General features: G+C 41.2%; 1 protein-coding gene across 4 annotated transcripts in view; it reads left to right on the top strand.

The window, feature by feature from the left end:
- JARID2 (jumonji and AT-rich interaction domain containing 2) overlaps window positions 1–16,211 on the top strand; it is a 236,814-nt gene that overhangs the window by 90,996 nt on the left and 129,607 nt on the right. For all 4 annotated transcript variants that reach the window (XM_058285252.2, XM_071210978.1, XM_058285251.2 and 1 more), the window contains one exon: window positions 15,578–15,713. In XM_058285252.2, coding sequence (XP_058141235.1) covers window positions 15,578–15,713 — 136 coding nt within the window. The remainder of the gene's footprint in view (window positions 1–15,577; window positions 15,714–16,211) is intronic.

Genomic DNA, 16,211 nt, shown 5'->3' on the forward strand with positions numbered 1-16,211 from the left:
TAGGCTGTCCTGTGGGGCTGCAGCAGACAATGGACAGCGTGCTTCCAGCTGGCAAGGCAGTTGAAAGGTAGCACGCACCTTTCAGGCAGCATTGGAAGCCAGTGTTTATTGAACGTGCAGAGTCGAGTAGGTTTTGTGAATAGACATACTACAGCACAACACAGGTTATTTGTTATCTGTGCAGATGGTACGTGGCACTGACAAAACCCTCACTTTATCACACACGGATTAAAAAAACACAGATTATGAAACACAGATTACAGTTTCCACAGTTTTTGTGTAGATTATGGAAGGAAATGTTTTGTTTATATAAATTTTTTGCGATACATCACTTGTTCATTACCTTTTTGGCTGAATGTTCTTGCATTTTATGAGTGTACCACATTTTGTTCATCTGTTCATCGCTAATGGACATATGGGTCATTTCTACTTTTTGATGGACACTTGGTAGTTTCTTGTTTGTGTTTTGCGTGAACTCCTGTTTTCATTTCTCTTGGTTATATACCTAGGAATGGAATTACTGAGTCATATAGTAATTCTATATTAACTTTTTGAGAAACTGCTGCACTGTTTTCTACAGTGCCTGCACCATTGTAACACCCACCAATATATGAAGGTTCCAGTTTCTCTACCTCCTTGGCAGCACTTTTTATTTTTTTGATTATAGCCATCATATGGGTATGTGTAAACGTGTTCTAATGGCATCTTCAATAAGTGTACACATTTTAACTTCCTATTCGTGAAGGGGTGCATGATTTATAATATGGAAGGTAAAGAATGACCCCCCCCCCCGAATAAATTAAAAATATCTGCTTGGTTTTGGAAGAAACATTCTTTATATAATTGTGTAAATGTGCACATTTTACTAATGCCGAATACAGGACCAAAATAAGAGCTAGTAGACCAAAGTTGTTTTCGTCATCTGATGTTTGAAACTCATTATTTCTGTTCAAACAGGAATAATAAACAATGTAGTTGCTTTTAGGTGGATAGAAGGAACAGGGTAGAGGGCACAGTGCCAATACCACTTTAGTGTTCTCTCTGATGAACAAACCTTTGGGTGGGAAATACTATAGCAATCTTGTTTTGATTATTTGACTTTGGAATTGTGACATATTAAAGGTGATGTCAAATAATTTGCAATTTCTTCCATCAAGTGGTGGGATCTGTCCCTTCCCTTGAATCTGGGTGGGCTCCGTGACCACTTTGACCAAGACAAAACAGGGGGAAACAAACTTCATTTTAAAAATAATTTACAAAGTTTTGTTTCAGGAGGCTGAGGAGAGGGTTCTGCCTCCTGATTAATGTAAGCCCTTTTTGCTCAGTGCAAAGCTACAGTCTTGATCAGGAGAGCAAGGGAGAGGGGCATCAGAGTGCCCTAACAGAGCTGGGCCGGACCACCAGCTTCTGCCTCCTGTACCTTTATCCCGGGCAAGCCATCTCTCCTTTTTGCTCATCAATGAATTCTCCCTTGTAGATCGATAGAAGAACAGTGTGCTGCATATAAACACAACCATGACTGTATGCAGCATTAGCTTTTATAGTCACCAATTTTCAATGTTTTGATAACTTTTTTTCCCAGATGTGTCCAACTTACAGATGGGTGAGGATTAGGGAGTAAATGTGCAGAAATGTTTTTCTGCTCCTCATTTATTTCTCCTGTGCTTCCTGTCTTTATTCGGAGGTCATTGTTGAAATGATGTAATCAGCACATCAGAATTTGATTCCATTTCAAACTCTGTATCTCTGGGGGATACTGTGGTGATGGCAACTATTGAATGTGTTTACCTGAGAGGTTCTGGGAAGATCGCAAGTAGTTTTCAAGGGAGATTTTCCTTAAGTAATTTTATTGATTAAAAAATTTTTTTTCCAGAAATTGAAATTGTGCCAATACACTTTAGTGTTCTCTCTGATGAACAAACCTTTGGTTGGGAAATACTATACTAAACGGGAAATAATAAGAAACCCAGATTAATAAATTCATTCTTTGACATTTAAGCTTTAGGAAATTTGTGATTTTCAGAACCTTTTTTTTTTAATGAGCTTGTTAGCACTATTTGTACTGTAGAAAATGAATTGTTGTCTTGCCAATGTTCTTTTTGTATTTTAGCAGTGTATTGGCAAGTTACAGCCCCACAGCCTTCTGCAGATAAAGAGACACCTCCTTAAGGCCCCGTTGTCTGAGCTGCTTCCAGATGTGTTTCCTTGTGTCTTAGAGCAGTTTCCACTCTCCTCCCAGTTTATTGCTGGCCATTTAATTTTGTTTATGATGTTTTGTTGTGGTGGTTTTTCTTGTGCTCTGACTCAGGAAGCCCATCTCCTTTTTCTATTTATGGTAATTACTAGAGAGCATTTTATTTTAGCTCTTGGGGAGTGCCTGCTGTGTTTCTTTGTGTGGGCATGTAAGTTAAAATTGGATAGTGTTTTCTTTCAGGTCAGGGCTTTTGTAAAACGTTCTGAAAAGTTTGTCAAGCCTGTCCTTTTTCTTTTTTCTTTTTCCCCTTACCCCCACTCCCATGTTTAAACATTTTAAGCATCAAATTTTAAGGATCAAGTGGATTTCTCGTTACTGCCGTGATGGAAGGACAAAATTTTTCGTGGGTGTTGAATGGACTATGTCTTCGTTGCAGAGCTGCCTTGTCACCGCGGAGAATGTTAGGAATAAAAAGAGGCTAGGCCGACAGCTCATTCTCTCTCTCTGCATTCTAGAAGTTAACTTATTTGGAGACAAAAATGGAGCTGTCGAAGTAAGAAGGGTTTCACAGAGTAGAGCCTCATGCCACAGCCTAGAATAATGAAGCCTTCCCGTGTCCTTCAGGGAATTTGGGCGCTGGAGGTATTCTGTACCATTTTGGTTTTTTAGGTTAATGAGAAGAAAAACTCAGAGCTTGTAAAAGCCTTTTAAACCTCAGAGTAAAGTCAACTCAATTGAATTATTCCCGATGATGGGATATTGGGTCTGAGGTGAGCTGCCTTTTCTCCTCTCTCCCTCCTGACCGTTGGAGGCCAGTCACACTCTAGTTTCCCCAGGCTTATTCGAAGACTGGCAAGTTTGGTTTTATTTTTGGGCAGATCAGAACTTACTTATCTCTGACTCATTGACAGGCACAGATGATGCCAGGGAATCTGAGTAGCTTAATTGCCCTTTGATTTAGGTCCTGGAAATCGAGTAGGTGTCTGTGAAAGTTATATTCTCAATACCTTTTTCTCCTGATTTCTACAGTCAGGGAAATACTAACCATAGGAAGACATTCTGTGTGCTCTATTAAAAACAACAGAAAAAGGAGCAGTACCCTGGTTTAATTAGTAACATGGGTTTTATTAAAAAAAAAAAGCTTCATTCCTAACAAATACCTCCTGAGCTCCTAATATATATCAACCTTCAAGATAAAAATTAGGGAGTTGTTACTATAGAGATGATTCTTTTAAAACATCTATTTCATTGGTACATATTAAAGCATAAAATGTACAGTCACTGGTATTTGGTATAATCATAGTTCTATGTTCATCATTTTAATCAATATTAGAGCACTTGCATTATTTCAATAAGAATAATAAACAAAAAACCAAAATTCTTCACCTCTCAGTCAGGATAGAGATGACAGACTCTAGTTGATTTCATGAAGGGAGGGCATCAGGAGAGATGGGTGGTCCAGGGACTGATTTCTACAGCTCATGGAAGTCCTGGCGTCCAGCCTGTACCCCAGGCCAGTTAAACCAGAATGGGGCTGTGTTTTGTATTTTTAAAGTTCCCCAGTTGATTTCCAGTGCAGCCAAGGTTAAGAACCACTGTTCTAGAGAAGTGCTCAAACTGAGCACAACTCACCTGGTGCCTTGAGGCTCAGTTACAGAAGATGAGAACCTATCGGTGGGGATCACAGGCTGGGAGACGTTGCTTCAGGTGTTGACTGTTTACTGAAGAAGAAATTGAAGTATAAAGCACGGCATAATGTAGGGCTCAGGGGTATGTAAAAGAAAAATGTTTATTACTCAGTATACATTGTTTTCTGTGTATACTTCTCCAAGTTCAGGGTTTATTCTTGAAGAAGTTTCCTTTGGCTTCTGGCTTCTGTGCTGCTTCTCCCTCTGACACCTTTTCTGTCTGTAGGTTCAACCAGGAGCTGGATCCTTTCTGGATTCCCATGAGAGAAAACAGGTTGTGGTTTGTATCACCTCTGCTTTGCTTATTGTAGTCCCTCTTCCGTGATTTGGGACCGCTTGAAAACTGCATCGTTTTCATTGTCTTGGTGTTGGCCTTTAGGGGGCATCTCGGACCATAATTTGGCCCTATGTGAGCCCTGGTCTCATGGGTCAGTGTCTGCTAAGGTGCCCTGCCTCTCTAGGGTGGCTACTTCCATTTTTTCTTATTTCCCTAGTGCATTATTTTCTTACTTGCTCTTAATTATTGCCTTTAATACAAGAGAGAGAGTGGGGAAGAAAAGGTCAGAGAGACTGATTGATGACTTTGCCTGGCTAGTAGAAAGTCCAAACCAGTAGCAACAGACGAACTTGCCTTGTCGAGCAGTGGGTTTCGCTGTCCTCTACTGCTCTGTCATTGAAACTCCATTTCTTTTGAGTTAAGGCTGTGATGTCAGATGTAGATGTTCAGAGAATGGCTCTTGAGTGTGTGAAACCTTTTCTTGCCTTCATACTCTCTTGATTAACTATTTTAAATCATCATTTTTCTTAAGGCTGAATACTCTTCCTAGGGATAATAAGACTTTGCAATGGACACTCCTAACTTTTACACAAGTCAACTGTGGTTTTCAGCCCTTTAGTCAATTATGATTATCATGCTCTAGGTTGATTTTGATTTTTAAACTATCAGCTATATTCAGCTCTCCGGCCCTGAGCCCTGCTCTGAACTCTGGGTTGTTTGACATCTCCACCCAGGCCTTGTAATAGGCACATCTAAAACTAAACTCTTGATTCCTCGTTCTCTGTTCCCAAGTGCTTTCTTCAGTCTCTCAATAAAAAGCAATTTCATTTATTTATATGAAAAACTTCTGTGCTGTCTTTGACTCCTCTTTCTCATATCAGCAATCTGTTGGTCCAGCGTTTTAAATCTTTCCATTATTTAACCCGTTGTCAGGCATCTTGCTGCCATCTTTGACTTCATCTCTTGCCTGCCTGGTTGCTGCATTTTCCCCTTGGTGCTTACGCACTTCACCCCACCCCACCACCGGGAGCTTATTCTCGCCAGAGCGGCCAGTGGGGTCTTTTAAAAGGGTATAAATGAAATTCTCTGAGTTATTTGCTCAAAACTGTCCAGTGGCTTCCCATATAGAGTACATTTGTCACCTCCCCTCTTGGTTTTAGTCTTTCACACATATTGCCTGAAGTGTAAATGGCAGACCTCTGACTTCTACTTTGTTCCACCTTGCTTATAACATGTCTTTTGTTTCTTTTATCACTGTGAAATGCCAAGATAGAAAGAATCATGACTTTGATTCTGGTCAGCCATATTTTCTTTCCTTACCTGCTTTGCTTCCAGATTGTACTCGCTCTGCCCACATGGCTTTGGAGAGCTTTGTCAATCTGTAGGTAAGCATGAATCTCTTCATTGAGCTGACACATCATTCCAACTTTATACAGGTTATTAACTGCAGGAAATCTCATTCTGCAAGAAGAAAGGACTGCTAGAAATATCCAGGGTTGCAGTAACCAGCAAAGGTACAGGAAATGGTTTTCAGTTTTGTTTTGTTTGCTGTAATAATTGTCATCTTTGCAAACCATTGTGAAATACTGATAATCTAGTCATTAGACTAGGAACATTTGATCTTGTGCTAAGGGTCCTGGTCACGTAAGTTCTTTTATTCTATGCAGTATAAAAGAGCCATGGTTAAATACAGGAACAGCCACAGCAGTTAAATTGAGTTTAATTGACTATACTATTTCTAGATGCTGAAAGTATTGATATATGAGCAGAAGAATTGAGAAGGAGTGCTTCTGTCCATTGAGAAAACTCCACTCTTGATTGGCGATTGTTATTTTTCAGCTCATTGCCTGGTATTTGTTTTGACCCGGGATGCAGAGATGAGCACACCCTGTGGGTTAGGGTTGTTGGCAGTTGTTGGGGAACGAAAGCTTGTAAAGACAAGTGTAGCTGATGATTGAAGAGTCTTTGTGTGCCATGCTTAGAAATTTATATTTTTCCTTATAGATATTGGGGAACCATGGAAGGCCTTTGAGTAAGGGAAGGAGTGGCATGACTTGATGGCATTAGAAATGAACTCGTTGCTGTGTTTTTATCAAAATCGTATGGGAGGATGGTTGGAGGAAGAAACATTGAGATTTCTTTTGTGAGAAAGGAGATGAGGGACTGTTTAAAGTCTGTATCGAATGAATAGAGAGGTAATAATAAGAGATATTTGGAGACAGCATTACCTGGACTTAGAGTGAACATGGAAAATGAGAACATTCATGGTTTTCAAACCATGGGTAAGCTGGAAGGGGTGGCCTTAGGGTTAACTGTACAAGGAGTTGTGTGTGAGTGTGTTTGTGCGTGGTATATACGTGAGAAGGAGAGGGAGAAAGGGAGACAGGTGTTGTCACCTAACAGGTTTAGTATTCATGGGTATTTAGATTGTGATTATCGATTATGGAGGGCAAAACAACCAGAGTGGGGAGAGGATGAAAGACCCTTGAGTGTGGCAGGGGAAACGGGAGCATAAAATTGCCAATAAAAAGTGTGCATTAGATTTGGCAATTATAATGTGTTTAATGGAAATGCACACATGAAATGTGGCCAGAAGGACCAATGGAGCCGAATTTAAAGTTTTTTAATTACTCTAACTGTACATAGTCACATGTGGCTGGTGGCTGGCTACTCCTTTGGATAGTGCATCTTAGAATTTTGCATTTGGGGGCTTATTCTGGGCTTTTAAGTCACAAAAGACTCTAATGATTAAAAGATCCAGATAAGTTAGAACTCCTTTGGGAACCAAATTGTTAATGATTAACACACGAAGTGAAATTGTTGTAAAGTTCCACATGCATCGAGATACCTTTACAATGGTGGTGTCTCTCATTCTCTTCTCCCTTATTTCTTGATTACCCAGGTCAAGCCTGTATTTGTATTTTGATTTTGTTTCTTCTCTTCCCTCCCCTGGAGGGAAATTTCCCACCCCAATTTCTGCTGGATGCTGGGATATAATGCTTGTGTAAGAACCTGGGTCCTTTCTGCGGTGGGAGGCTCTGACTTGGTGTGCGTGGCCCTCGCTGCCCAGGTCCCGTACGGTGCCGCAGAGCCACGAACGTGAGGGCTGCGATGTCACGATGTCACGGCACATGCTGCTGCCTTGACGACTGCCTCGCATGTCTGACATGCTCAGACTCAAAGGAGCTGACTTGGCAGCTGCCCAGCAGATTTTTATAAAGGCTCAGTTGGTGGCCGGAGATCCAGGCTGTCAGAGTTGTGTTATGCAATAAATCGTTTTCAGCAGAAGTTCTTAATCCAATTTCATCTATAGCCGCCTCCCTCTCCCTCCCCCAATAGGCGGTAATCAAAGATAAGTACACATTATTTAATGGGAGTTTTGAAGAGGTACGACTCTCCTTACATAAGCATTTTCAGACAGTTTGCTTTAATCTGAGAAGCATGTCTGTCTAAGGAAATTTACTACTTGTGGTGCTTTTAATTTAAAGTCAAGGGTAAGGAAACATCATTCACTAGTTCAGTAAATAAGTTGCTTCTTGGAGACTGTTTACTGGCCACTTATCCTATTTCGAGGTGTGAGTTTCCCTCTGGGTTCACTTGGATGTTGGAGTATTGACAATTCACCCAACAATTTATGGATTTGTTTTTTAATAGCATGGAACTGATGGGAGAGATTTCAAGGGAGGAAAGTCCTAAGTTTTGTTTAAAGGGAAGGAGTGGTTTTAGCCTATGTCATACCTTGTTTATATCTCATGTGTGCTAAGAGCTAATTCAAGAATCAACCCCAGCAAAGCAAAAAAAAAAAAACAAAAACAAAAAAAACCCGGATGCGTCCATTGTTCTCTTCAAATAGTTGATGGGAGGTGGTGGGCACTGCAGACAGCACAAACTGCATTAAGGGGACTTGGTTTAACAGGAGGTACATGTGAAGCTTTTCGCCTGGGAGGAGGAAAGGACTATCAATTTCCCTTCCCACACTTTCCTCAATTTTGCTGCTTTTACTTGTCTGCTGTGTGCAGCTGTCACCTCAGACCACATCACACTTCCGCCGTGTGTGTCGCCGCCTTCCCCCGCCCCCGCCCCCCCAAACATGCCATTTCATCATTTCATGTTGATCCAACTTGGAGTAGGGTTGGATGTTGGAAATGCACATCATTTTCTTTTTAAAAGAACTTGGGATGAGAAAGGCACACCCTTCCACCCCCAGATTTTTCTTGATGTGGGTAGGCATACACTCTATGTAGATGGTTTTGTTGCCAGTTTATCTAGGAGCTCCTGTAATCCAAATGCTGTATCTTTTGGAACATTGAGAAATGTTCTTGCTACCTCCTCTCCCAGGTAATTTGAAGGCGTTTTCATTCCCAGGGTTTCTGTTTTACTCACAAGCAGTTGGGAAGAGCGTTTGGCTCCTGCACCTCACCTTGAAAGCAGGGGCGTCTGCGTGGCATGTACTGGCTTCTAACTGGACCTGCTTCCACCTTCTTTCCCACCGGGGTCCTTCTCTAAGCAGATGGACATTTGAAACATTGGCGAGAGGTTTGGATTCCAACTCAAACGCAGGCCTGTGTCACACTTTAATTTGGCTGTGCTTTGTGGATACTACTTCATTTTTATTTGGTGAGGTGGTTCAGAAAAGGTTCGCTGTGTGAATAGTATACCTTTTTAAAATGGATTCACATTTGCTGGAAAGGGCTCAGGGAAATTTGCTGACCTCTGTCCTGGTTTCCTCCTGTGGTACAATGTCATTATCAACAGGACCCCTGGTTTGGATGATGAATTACTTGTTCACCCGACCTATGATGCATGAGCCTCTTAAGCACACTGAGGCAATGACAAGGGTTGGCTTGGGAGATACATGTAGTGTCTGTTCTTCCTAGTACATAAGGGAGCTATAGGGGCCAATAAGATAAAATACTGCTTTTGTTCAATTTTTCTAAATATCACCCACAAATAATTGTATAGCTCCTTCCTACTCCTTATGTACATTAGTTCTTTGAACCATTTTCGTTCTCTATCCTTTTGTCTTCTACCCTCTCCTCTCCTTCCCTTTCTTTTCCTGGGCTCCAAACTGAGCTGTTACTTTTGGTGTTTTTAATATATCATTTATGTTTTGCCTCTGTCAAATTAGTGATTTTCCTGTGCTTTCCCTTAGGCTGAGTGTATATTAACATGCTGATGTGGCTTCCTGATGGTGTATCTGCGATGTAGTAGATGGACCAGTTATGTGCCAGCTCCAGTTTTTATTGCTGCGTGACGTTTGGGCAAGACACTGAAACTCATTTATAAGAAAGAAATCCAAAGGAATTTTGTGATTTCTTCCTTTCGCATACACTTTCAACTAAAGGGAGAAAGCCGTGGTGTGGACCTCGTGCCAAGGGGAGACGTGTGCATTAGCTGCCGAGCAGAAGGCCTGCCTGCAGCGAGCACCCAGTAGGCGTTTGCTGGCAGTATGATCATTGTCGCTTTTTATATCCCGAGTGTTTATGTATCTCTTGTGACTGCTCTGTCTGGCACCTTTTCTGGGTGCTTTACAGACCTCTGTTTCACTGTCTCCTTGCACAGGTGCATTTGAGGCCTGTGAAGAGCTTTTCACGATCGGTCTTGTTGAAGGTTGACTGTCATTGGGGACCCTGTGGAGGCTCTGTCTGGGACTGCGTGGGGTGTGTGACTTGATCTCATCACTGATCTGATAAAGACTCGGATAGTAATTTTAAGAACTGTAGGGTTTATCAAAATAATAATCCAGTTTTATAAAGCACAGGTCATACGGAGATATTTTGAATGGTCAGTGCTTTTTTTCGTGTTATGCCTAATTTCAGGCTTTATTTAAACCAACATTGATTTGCTTTTCCATTGTTATTTGAGGTTGGGGTCAGTGATAACTGAGGTTACATCAGAAAATTTAAATTCTTCAGGTTTTGCCCTCAACCCCTACAAGGGTAGAAGAAACACCGCCTGCCTCAAACAGATTGTGTACTTTTCTTTACTGTCTTATAAATTGAAGCAATTCTTTAACCTGGTTTTGAGTACAACTTGGTTTATATTACCATGCACACATGGCACTGTTTAGTGCATCTCACCCCCTCCACCCCCTTTTTTTTCTCTTGCTTTTAGCAGTTGAGAGAACCACAAAAAAGAATTCCACAGCTGGGAGCTGTCACTTTTGTGGGATTGGGGCCTTCCTTTGGTTATTACTGTTTTGTGAAGTAATAAATTTACTACCTCCCGTGTGCCCTGAAAAAAAGACCATATCACCACGGAGGGTATAGTTAGTGGCAGACTTAGTAAAACTCTTACATACAGTGTGCTGAAACTGCTAAAATTTGCCCTATTTTTGGATTTGTTCATAGAAATTGAATTGTTCTTATAGTATGTTTCATTCCTGTGTTGGAATGTCATTCACTTGTTGGAATTAGTATTTAGTACTAGGTATCACATTTTTAGGGGAAGCTGTTCAGAGTTGGGTAATGAGAAGATGAACCTTTTTAGAGACCAGTGTCACCCAAGGAATTAATAAATTAACCTTATTACTTAGTGCCTTACCATTTTTTTTTTGTCTTCACCTGTGCTATTTGATCAAAAGAAGTCAAAAGGACTGAAGACTATTCTTCAGATATGTGAAGGGATTTCTCAGTATTTATGAGATGTCTTCATTCTGACAGCAGAAATGGCAGCAGATGTTAGAAGCAGTAGTCGTTTGAAGCGGTGGACGTGGTAAGCATTGGGGAAGGCTGACCTAGGCAGGGAGCTTTCTGTAATTATTTGGAGCCCAGGGGGAAATGTCCATTGGTGACTCATATACATTTTTGTCTCTGTGTTTTGTAGTATTGTTTGGATGGTGGATAATTTCAGAGTCTTGGCTTTGGGCCCTTAACATAACTTTTAATAATGGAAATTAGAAAAGATATGAAAAGGGCATGGGAAGGTTAAGAGTATACAGGAGTGCCCCGCAAACTATATTGTGCAGGGGATCACCTGGCATATCTCCTTTAAATGCAGTAAGTCTGGGATGGGGCCCCCTAACCTGCAGTGTTAACACAGTGCCACGTCGTTCAGGTGCCGCTGGTCTGGGGAGTGCTAAGGATGGAGGAGGGGTGGAGGGCTCCTCTCAATCTCTGCGCTTTGGAGAACTGTCCGGTGGTGCTGTCTGCTAGGGCGCAGTGGGCTCCTGTGCTTACTGCTTGTTGCTGCCTTCTTGCCTTGTCTTTAACAAGCAAAACACAAAAGCAAAACAAACTTCTTTCTCACCTCAGTCTTTTTTCTCCCTTTCAGCAAAAAGTATTATGACCATAAGCATTCAAGTTCCTGACCAGTTGCCATTTCTGATTAAAAAAAAAAACAACAAACCCTCATTATTTCAAAGTATGTAGGAAAAAAAAAAGGCAAGTTAAAAGAAACCTTGTCACTTTCACTTCTAACGGCCTTGTTACTCATTCTGTCATTTACCAAAGAAAGTGACTTGGGGCAGTCAGTGTCAAAGTAAATCTAGATCTATGTGATGTTTTTATTTTTTCCTGTCTCCAGACTCCCATCTCTTTTATTCATGCCAGGGTTTCCAAAGCACTTGTTTTGGGGTGGGGGCATAACAAGTAAGAGATTGGGTTATAGTAATGAAGAAAGGAAGCACATTTTCTGGGAGCGTGACTTGTACTTCCCCAATTTTGTGATGGTCTCTTTGTCTAGTTCTCTTAATGATACCCCAAATGACAATAGCTGCTTTAAAAAACCCTTAATGAGATTCATAAGAACTTACACAGAGAGGGCAAGTTAATTTGCACCAATAAACTACTTAGAGAGGAACTGGATGGCCGGGGTGCTTGGTACTGGGGCGCATTCCTGAGGAGGCCAAGGAAGGGTGCCCTGTTACACCTGAGTGAGTCCATCTGCCAGGAGGGTGAGGCTGGGCTGTGGCCTTCCACTTAGTTTTGCTACTTGCCTGCAGTTTTAGGAAGTCACCCATGAGACTGGAGAACTAGTTTGGACTTTGAGGAGGCGTGAGTGAGAGAAAGCTTCCTGGGGAACAGAGGAAAAGGAGTGGACGTGTGTAGCTAGATAGCGCGTGAGGTAGGAAGAGGTGTTTTGAGAAGGAGTTGGTCAGTTAACAGAGGGTTAGGGACTGTTAGTGGGTTGCTGGAGTTCGGGCCCTCTAAGACTTGGACTTTTTAGCAACCGTTTTCTTGCTAGGAGCTAGTACGGAGAGGGGTTGCACTCTGTTGAGGAAGCAGTGGTGGCAGTGTGTAGGTAGGAGGGATGTCTAGTAGGATGAAAAATTTTCTGCTGAGCCTTCTGCATTAGTCACTGTGGGGAGTGTTATGTATAGGGAATTAAGTCGAGACAAGTGAAATTATGGGTGCAGCAGTAATTTAAGTCAAGAAAACCAGTGATTTCCAGCATTTCCCTTAAAACAGGCTGGATATTGTTTAAGGTCAGATGCTGGCAAAGCAAATATGGGTAAAAATTGACAGAGACTGATATTGAAATTAGCTGAGATTTTATTGAATCCAGAAATATTGAATCACTACTATATCAGGCATGTTTTAGGTACTGAAGATATATCGTGAACAAGATAAAATGTTTCCTGAACTCATGGAGTGTGGGTGGTGACTATTAAATGGCTGGTTAAATGAGACAAAACTGTTGGAAAAGGAAGAATAGAGGAAACCCTATACTTGATTGGCTAATAAACTCTTGGGAGAGGTGTTAGTATTTGTACCTTGCTTGACATCTAATCAAATTATGTCTGGGACATTTCTAGAACATTCATTACTTTAGTTGTTAGTAACAATGCTAAGGCTACAAGAGTGTCAAAAAGAAGCACCATCGATCTTTTTGGTCTTCCTTCACCCTCAAGTTTGGAAGCTCTGTTTTTCCTTGTCTTTTTCCAAAAAGAGAAGCGTATAAGGTCAGTGTAGAGTGATTTCACTGTGACACTGCATCTGTGAAAGCCAGCTTAGTTTTTAATATTCTCAATTATTACCTACCACTTGAGCTTTAGGAAACAAAACAGAGTCAACTTATTACCTACCAGGTTTGTGTCTTAGAACAAGGAGGGAGGTGACAAATCTTGACAAGTCCTCTGACTTACCAAAGAATACATGTGTTTTTTTAAAAAGTGACTTTTTTGTTTTTGTTTTTTAATGTGTGTAGGATTTTCACCCTCATAATCTGCATGATGGATTTAAAGTACTTTGAGGTGTAATGAATCTGCTTGTGTAGGAACTGAATCTTAATTGTGTCTCCTTTGCAGGATTTTGCATCTCACATGGTGCAGATTTTAATTAGACATTTGTTGTAGGCTGCAGCCTGAAGTCAAGTGGAAGGCATCAGCCAGAACAGGATGCAGTAAATTGTCACAGGAGTTTTACGTTGAAAGCTATTTTGGGGTTTTATGATTTATCAACTGTATATATGTAGGAAATCGTAGTTTTAAAACCAGCGTTGTTGTGGTTGAAACAGGCGATGAGACTAGGAACTTTGTTGTGATAAAAAGAATTTTGCTCTGTAGGTTTTATGAATAGACCACAGATGTATGTTGAAAAGTTTTTTGTTTTTTTTTTAACCTAATAAGCAACTGTCATTCAGTTGCAATTAATATGTTAGGGGCATTTTTCGTGCAAACTCAAGGGAGTTGCTATAAAAATTAATTCAGCTCTGTTGTGCCATTGATGTGATATGTAGCATTTTATTCAGGTTGCTTATCTGGGAATGGTTTTGGACAGAGGGAGGACTGCGTTTTTCAGGTTTTTAGGGCACTAGTGACTTGTATCCTGTAGTGTTTTGGAGATTATGCTTGTTTCTCATCAGCCAGAGGGTAAGATGTGGCATCAAGTGTGAACCCTGACCTGGGCCCAAGTCTGTAGACATGTTCGCTCCCTCAGAAGAGCAACTAGGAAACAGCCGATACCTGCTTCCCCGGGAGCTGTGGCCTAGAAAACAGGTCTTATAGCAGTGAGGGACGTCTAGGGGAAGGTGCACATCCTAGCCCTCGACTTTCCTTGGACCTTTCTTCTCTTTTTTATAAAAGATGGAGAATTGTTCTCATTCTAGGAAATCCCTAAAGCTTAACAAGGGTGCAGCTTATGTTGGTAGGGCTTAGACTTCTAAAATGTAGCTGGTGTTTCTGCAGAGCTTAGGAATCCAAGAAGCTGGAAAAGACCCCGGATAACCTGCAGTATTCATGGGTTTCGTGAAAGTTTTAGGTGACTTGTCTTGGAGTCACACAGCTAATGGCAGGGAGTGAAAACCAATTCTCTGGTAAGCCCAGTTTCTGCACCACTGGCCCCACCTCTGAGGTAACTGACTTCCTGTGTGTGGGGGGATAAAGGAATGGGATTCCTGCTTTTCCACAGAGTATTCTTCTTTTCTGTATTATATTAAGACCCAAAATGCATGAGACGCTCAAATACTTCCATACCTAAATTGAACTCGGTTGTAAAAAGTCCTGAAGTAGTTATGTGAACGTAAGGACTTCTGGAACTACCCAACAGGATGCAGGCACCCTCAGGAGAGAACTTTGAGTACCCTTAGCCTTAATTGCTGGATCCCCATTGCTCCAGTACTTTCCTGGTTATCAACTATCTCCATTTCTCCAGGCTTGTTTTTCTAAAATTCCTGCTCATGTTTTTCTCATTTTCTTTAGTTTCTCTTTTTTCCCCTTTAATTCTAATCCCCTTTCATTGTCATCTTTATATCTCTTCTGTTTCCCTTTATTGTTGTACGTGTCCCCCCCGGCCCCCCCACCTGGCCTACATTTTGTTAATTCCTCTCTCAAAAACTTGCATCTTGGATTTGGGATGTGATACAGTTTATATAAAGGAGCCACACTTTTAAGTTACTCTTTCAAAGTCTGTTATTAATATATTTGTGTTTTAAACCACCCCCGACCTCCATGGTGACGCTCTTTTCTGCAGAGATCTCTTTTCTCTGTGTTTTATTTTGCTTCTTCTGACTGAATTGTCAGTTCCTCAAAGGTAGGATCTATGTTTTGCTGGACCTTCACGACTACTGACAACAGCTGCCAGGAGACTGCTGCAGAGACATGTAATGTTGTTCATGTTCTGGCCTAACTCAGTTTTTCAAACTCCAGTGAAAAGTAAAAATGGTCCATTACACCTCTTGTATAATAAATTCTTTTCCTAGATTTTGCCAGGGATGTAAGTCCACAGTAGTATTACTAGTTAGTAAATGTTTTTGTGGTGAGGTATATAAAGGAAGTGAGATGGTTGTCCGTTTCTTTTAGTCCCTTCAACAGCCTGTGGATTAGCTTTGTAGGTAGGTCTGTCTAGATGACAGAAGGGCCAGTGTTTTTCCTTTTTACTCTATGATGTCATTCTGATACCCAGATCTTAGGTTGCATAATACTTGCTTGCTTTCTTTTAAGTAACTGCCTCCTCCCCTTTCTTTCTCATGTTTCTCCAGGATGACAGTGATGGGATTCCGTGGTCAGAAGAAAGGGTGGTACGTAAAGTCCTTTATTTGTCTCTGAAGGAATTCAAGAATGCCCAGAAGAGGCAGCATGGCGAAGGACTTGCGGGGAGCCTCAAAACAGTGAATGGTGAGTTGCGTGTTTTGTTGGAATTGGAGGGTACCTTCAGGGTGCCTTGCCTCTGTTGGATGAATTCTGGGCATCGTGTGCTTCTTGGGCTAGGTACTTAATGGCAGTCTGAGAGTGGGTAAATTTGTGTTCTGGATACCCTATTGGGTTTATACATTTATTTTTAGATTCCTTTATATACTGCATAATGTTATTTATAAGATACCTCATTTAATCTCTTTTCTATATACAAGATGAGCCTGTAATCTAATTTTTAGCTAGGTCCTGAGTTGACCTAGGAAAGCCTGTGTTCCAGGGTTTTTTGTGAGTATAATTTTATCTTTCTACCCAAGCAAGAAAGCAGAACTCTTTGCTTGTCCTGCTAATATGTGGCGCCTTTAGTTTTTATCCTCTGTTTGTATAAGAAGTAGTCTAAATCTGCTTGCCTACTGCCTTTCCAGCGCTCTCTCTCTCTCAGTAACCTTCTAAGTACTTGCTTCCTTCCTTGTTAATCAGGCT

This window comes from Dasypus novemcinctus, chromosome 22, assembly GCF_030445035.2.
Source record: "Dasypus novemcinctus isolate mDasNov1 chromosome 22, mDasNov1.1.hap2, whole genome shotgun sequence".
Lineage (NCBI taxonomy): Eukaryota > Metazoa > Chordata > Mammalia > Cingulata > Dasypodidae > Dasypus > Dasypus novemcinctus.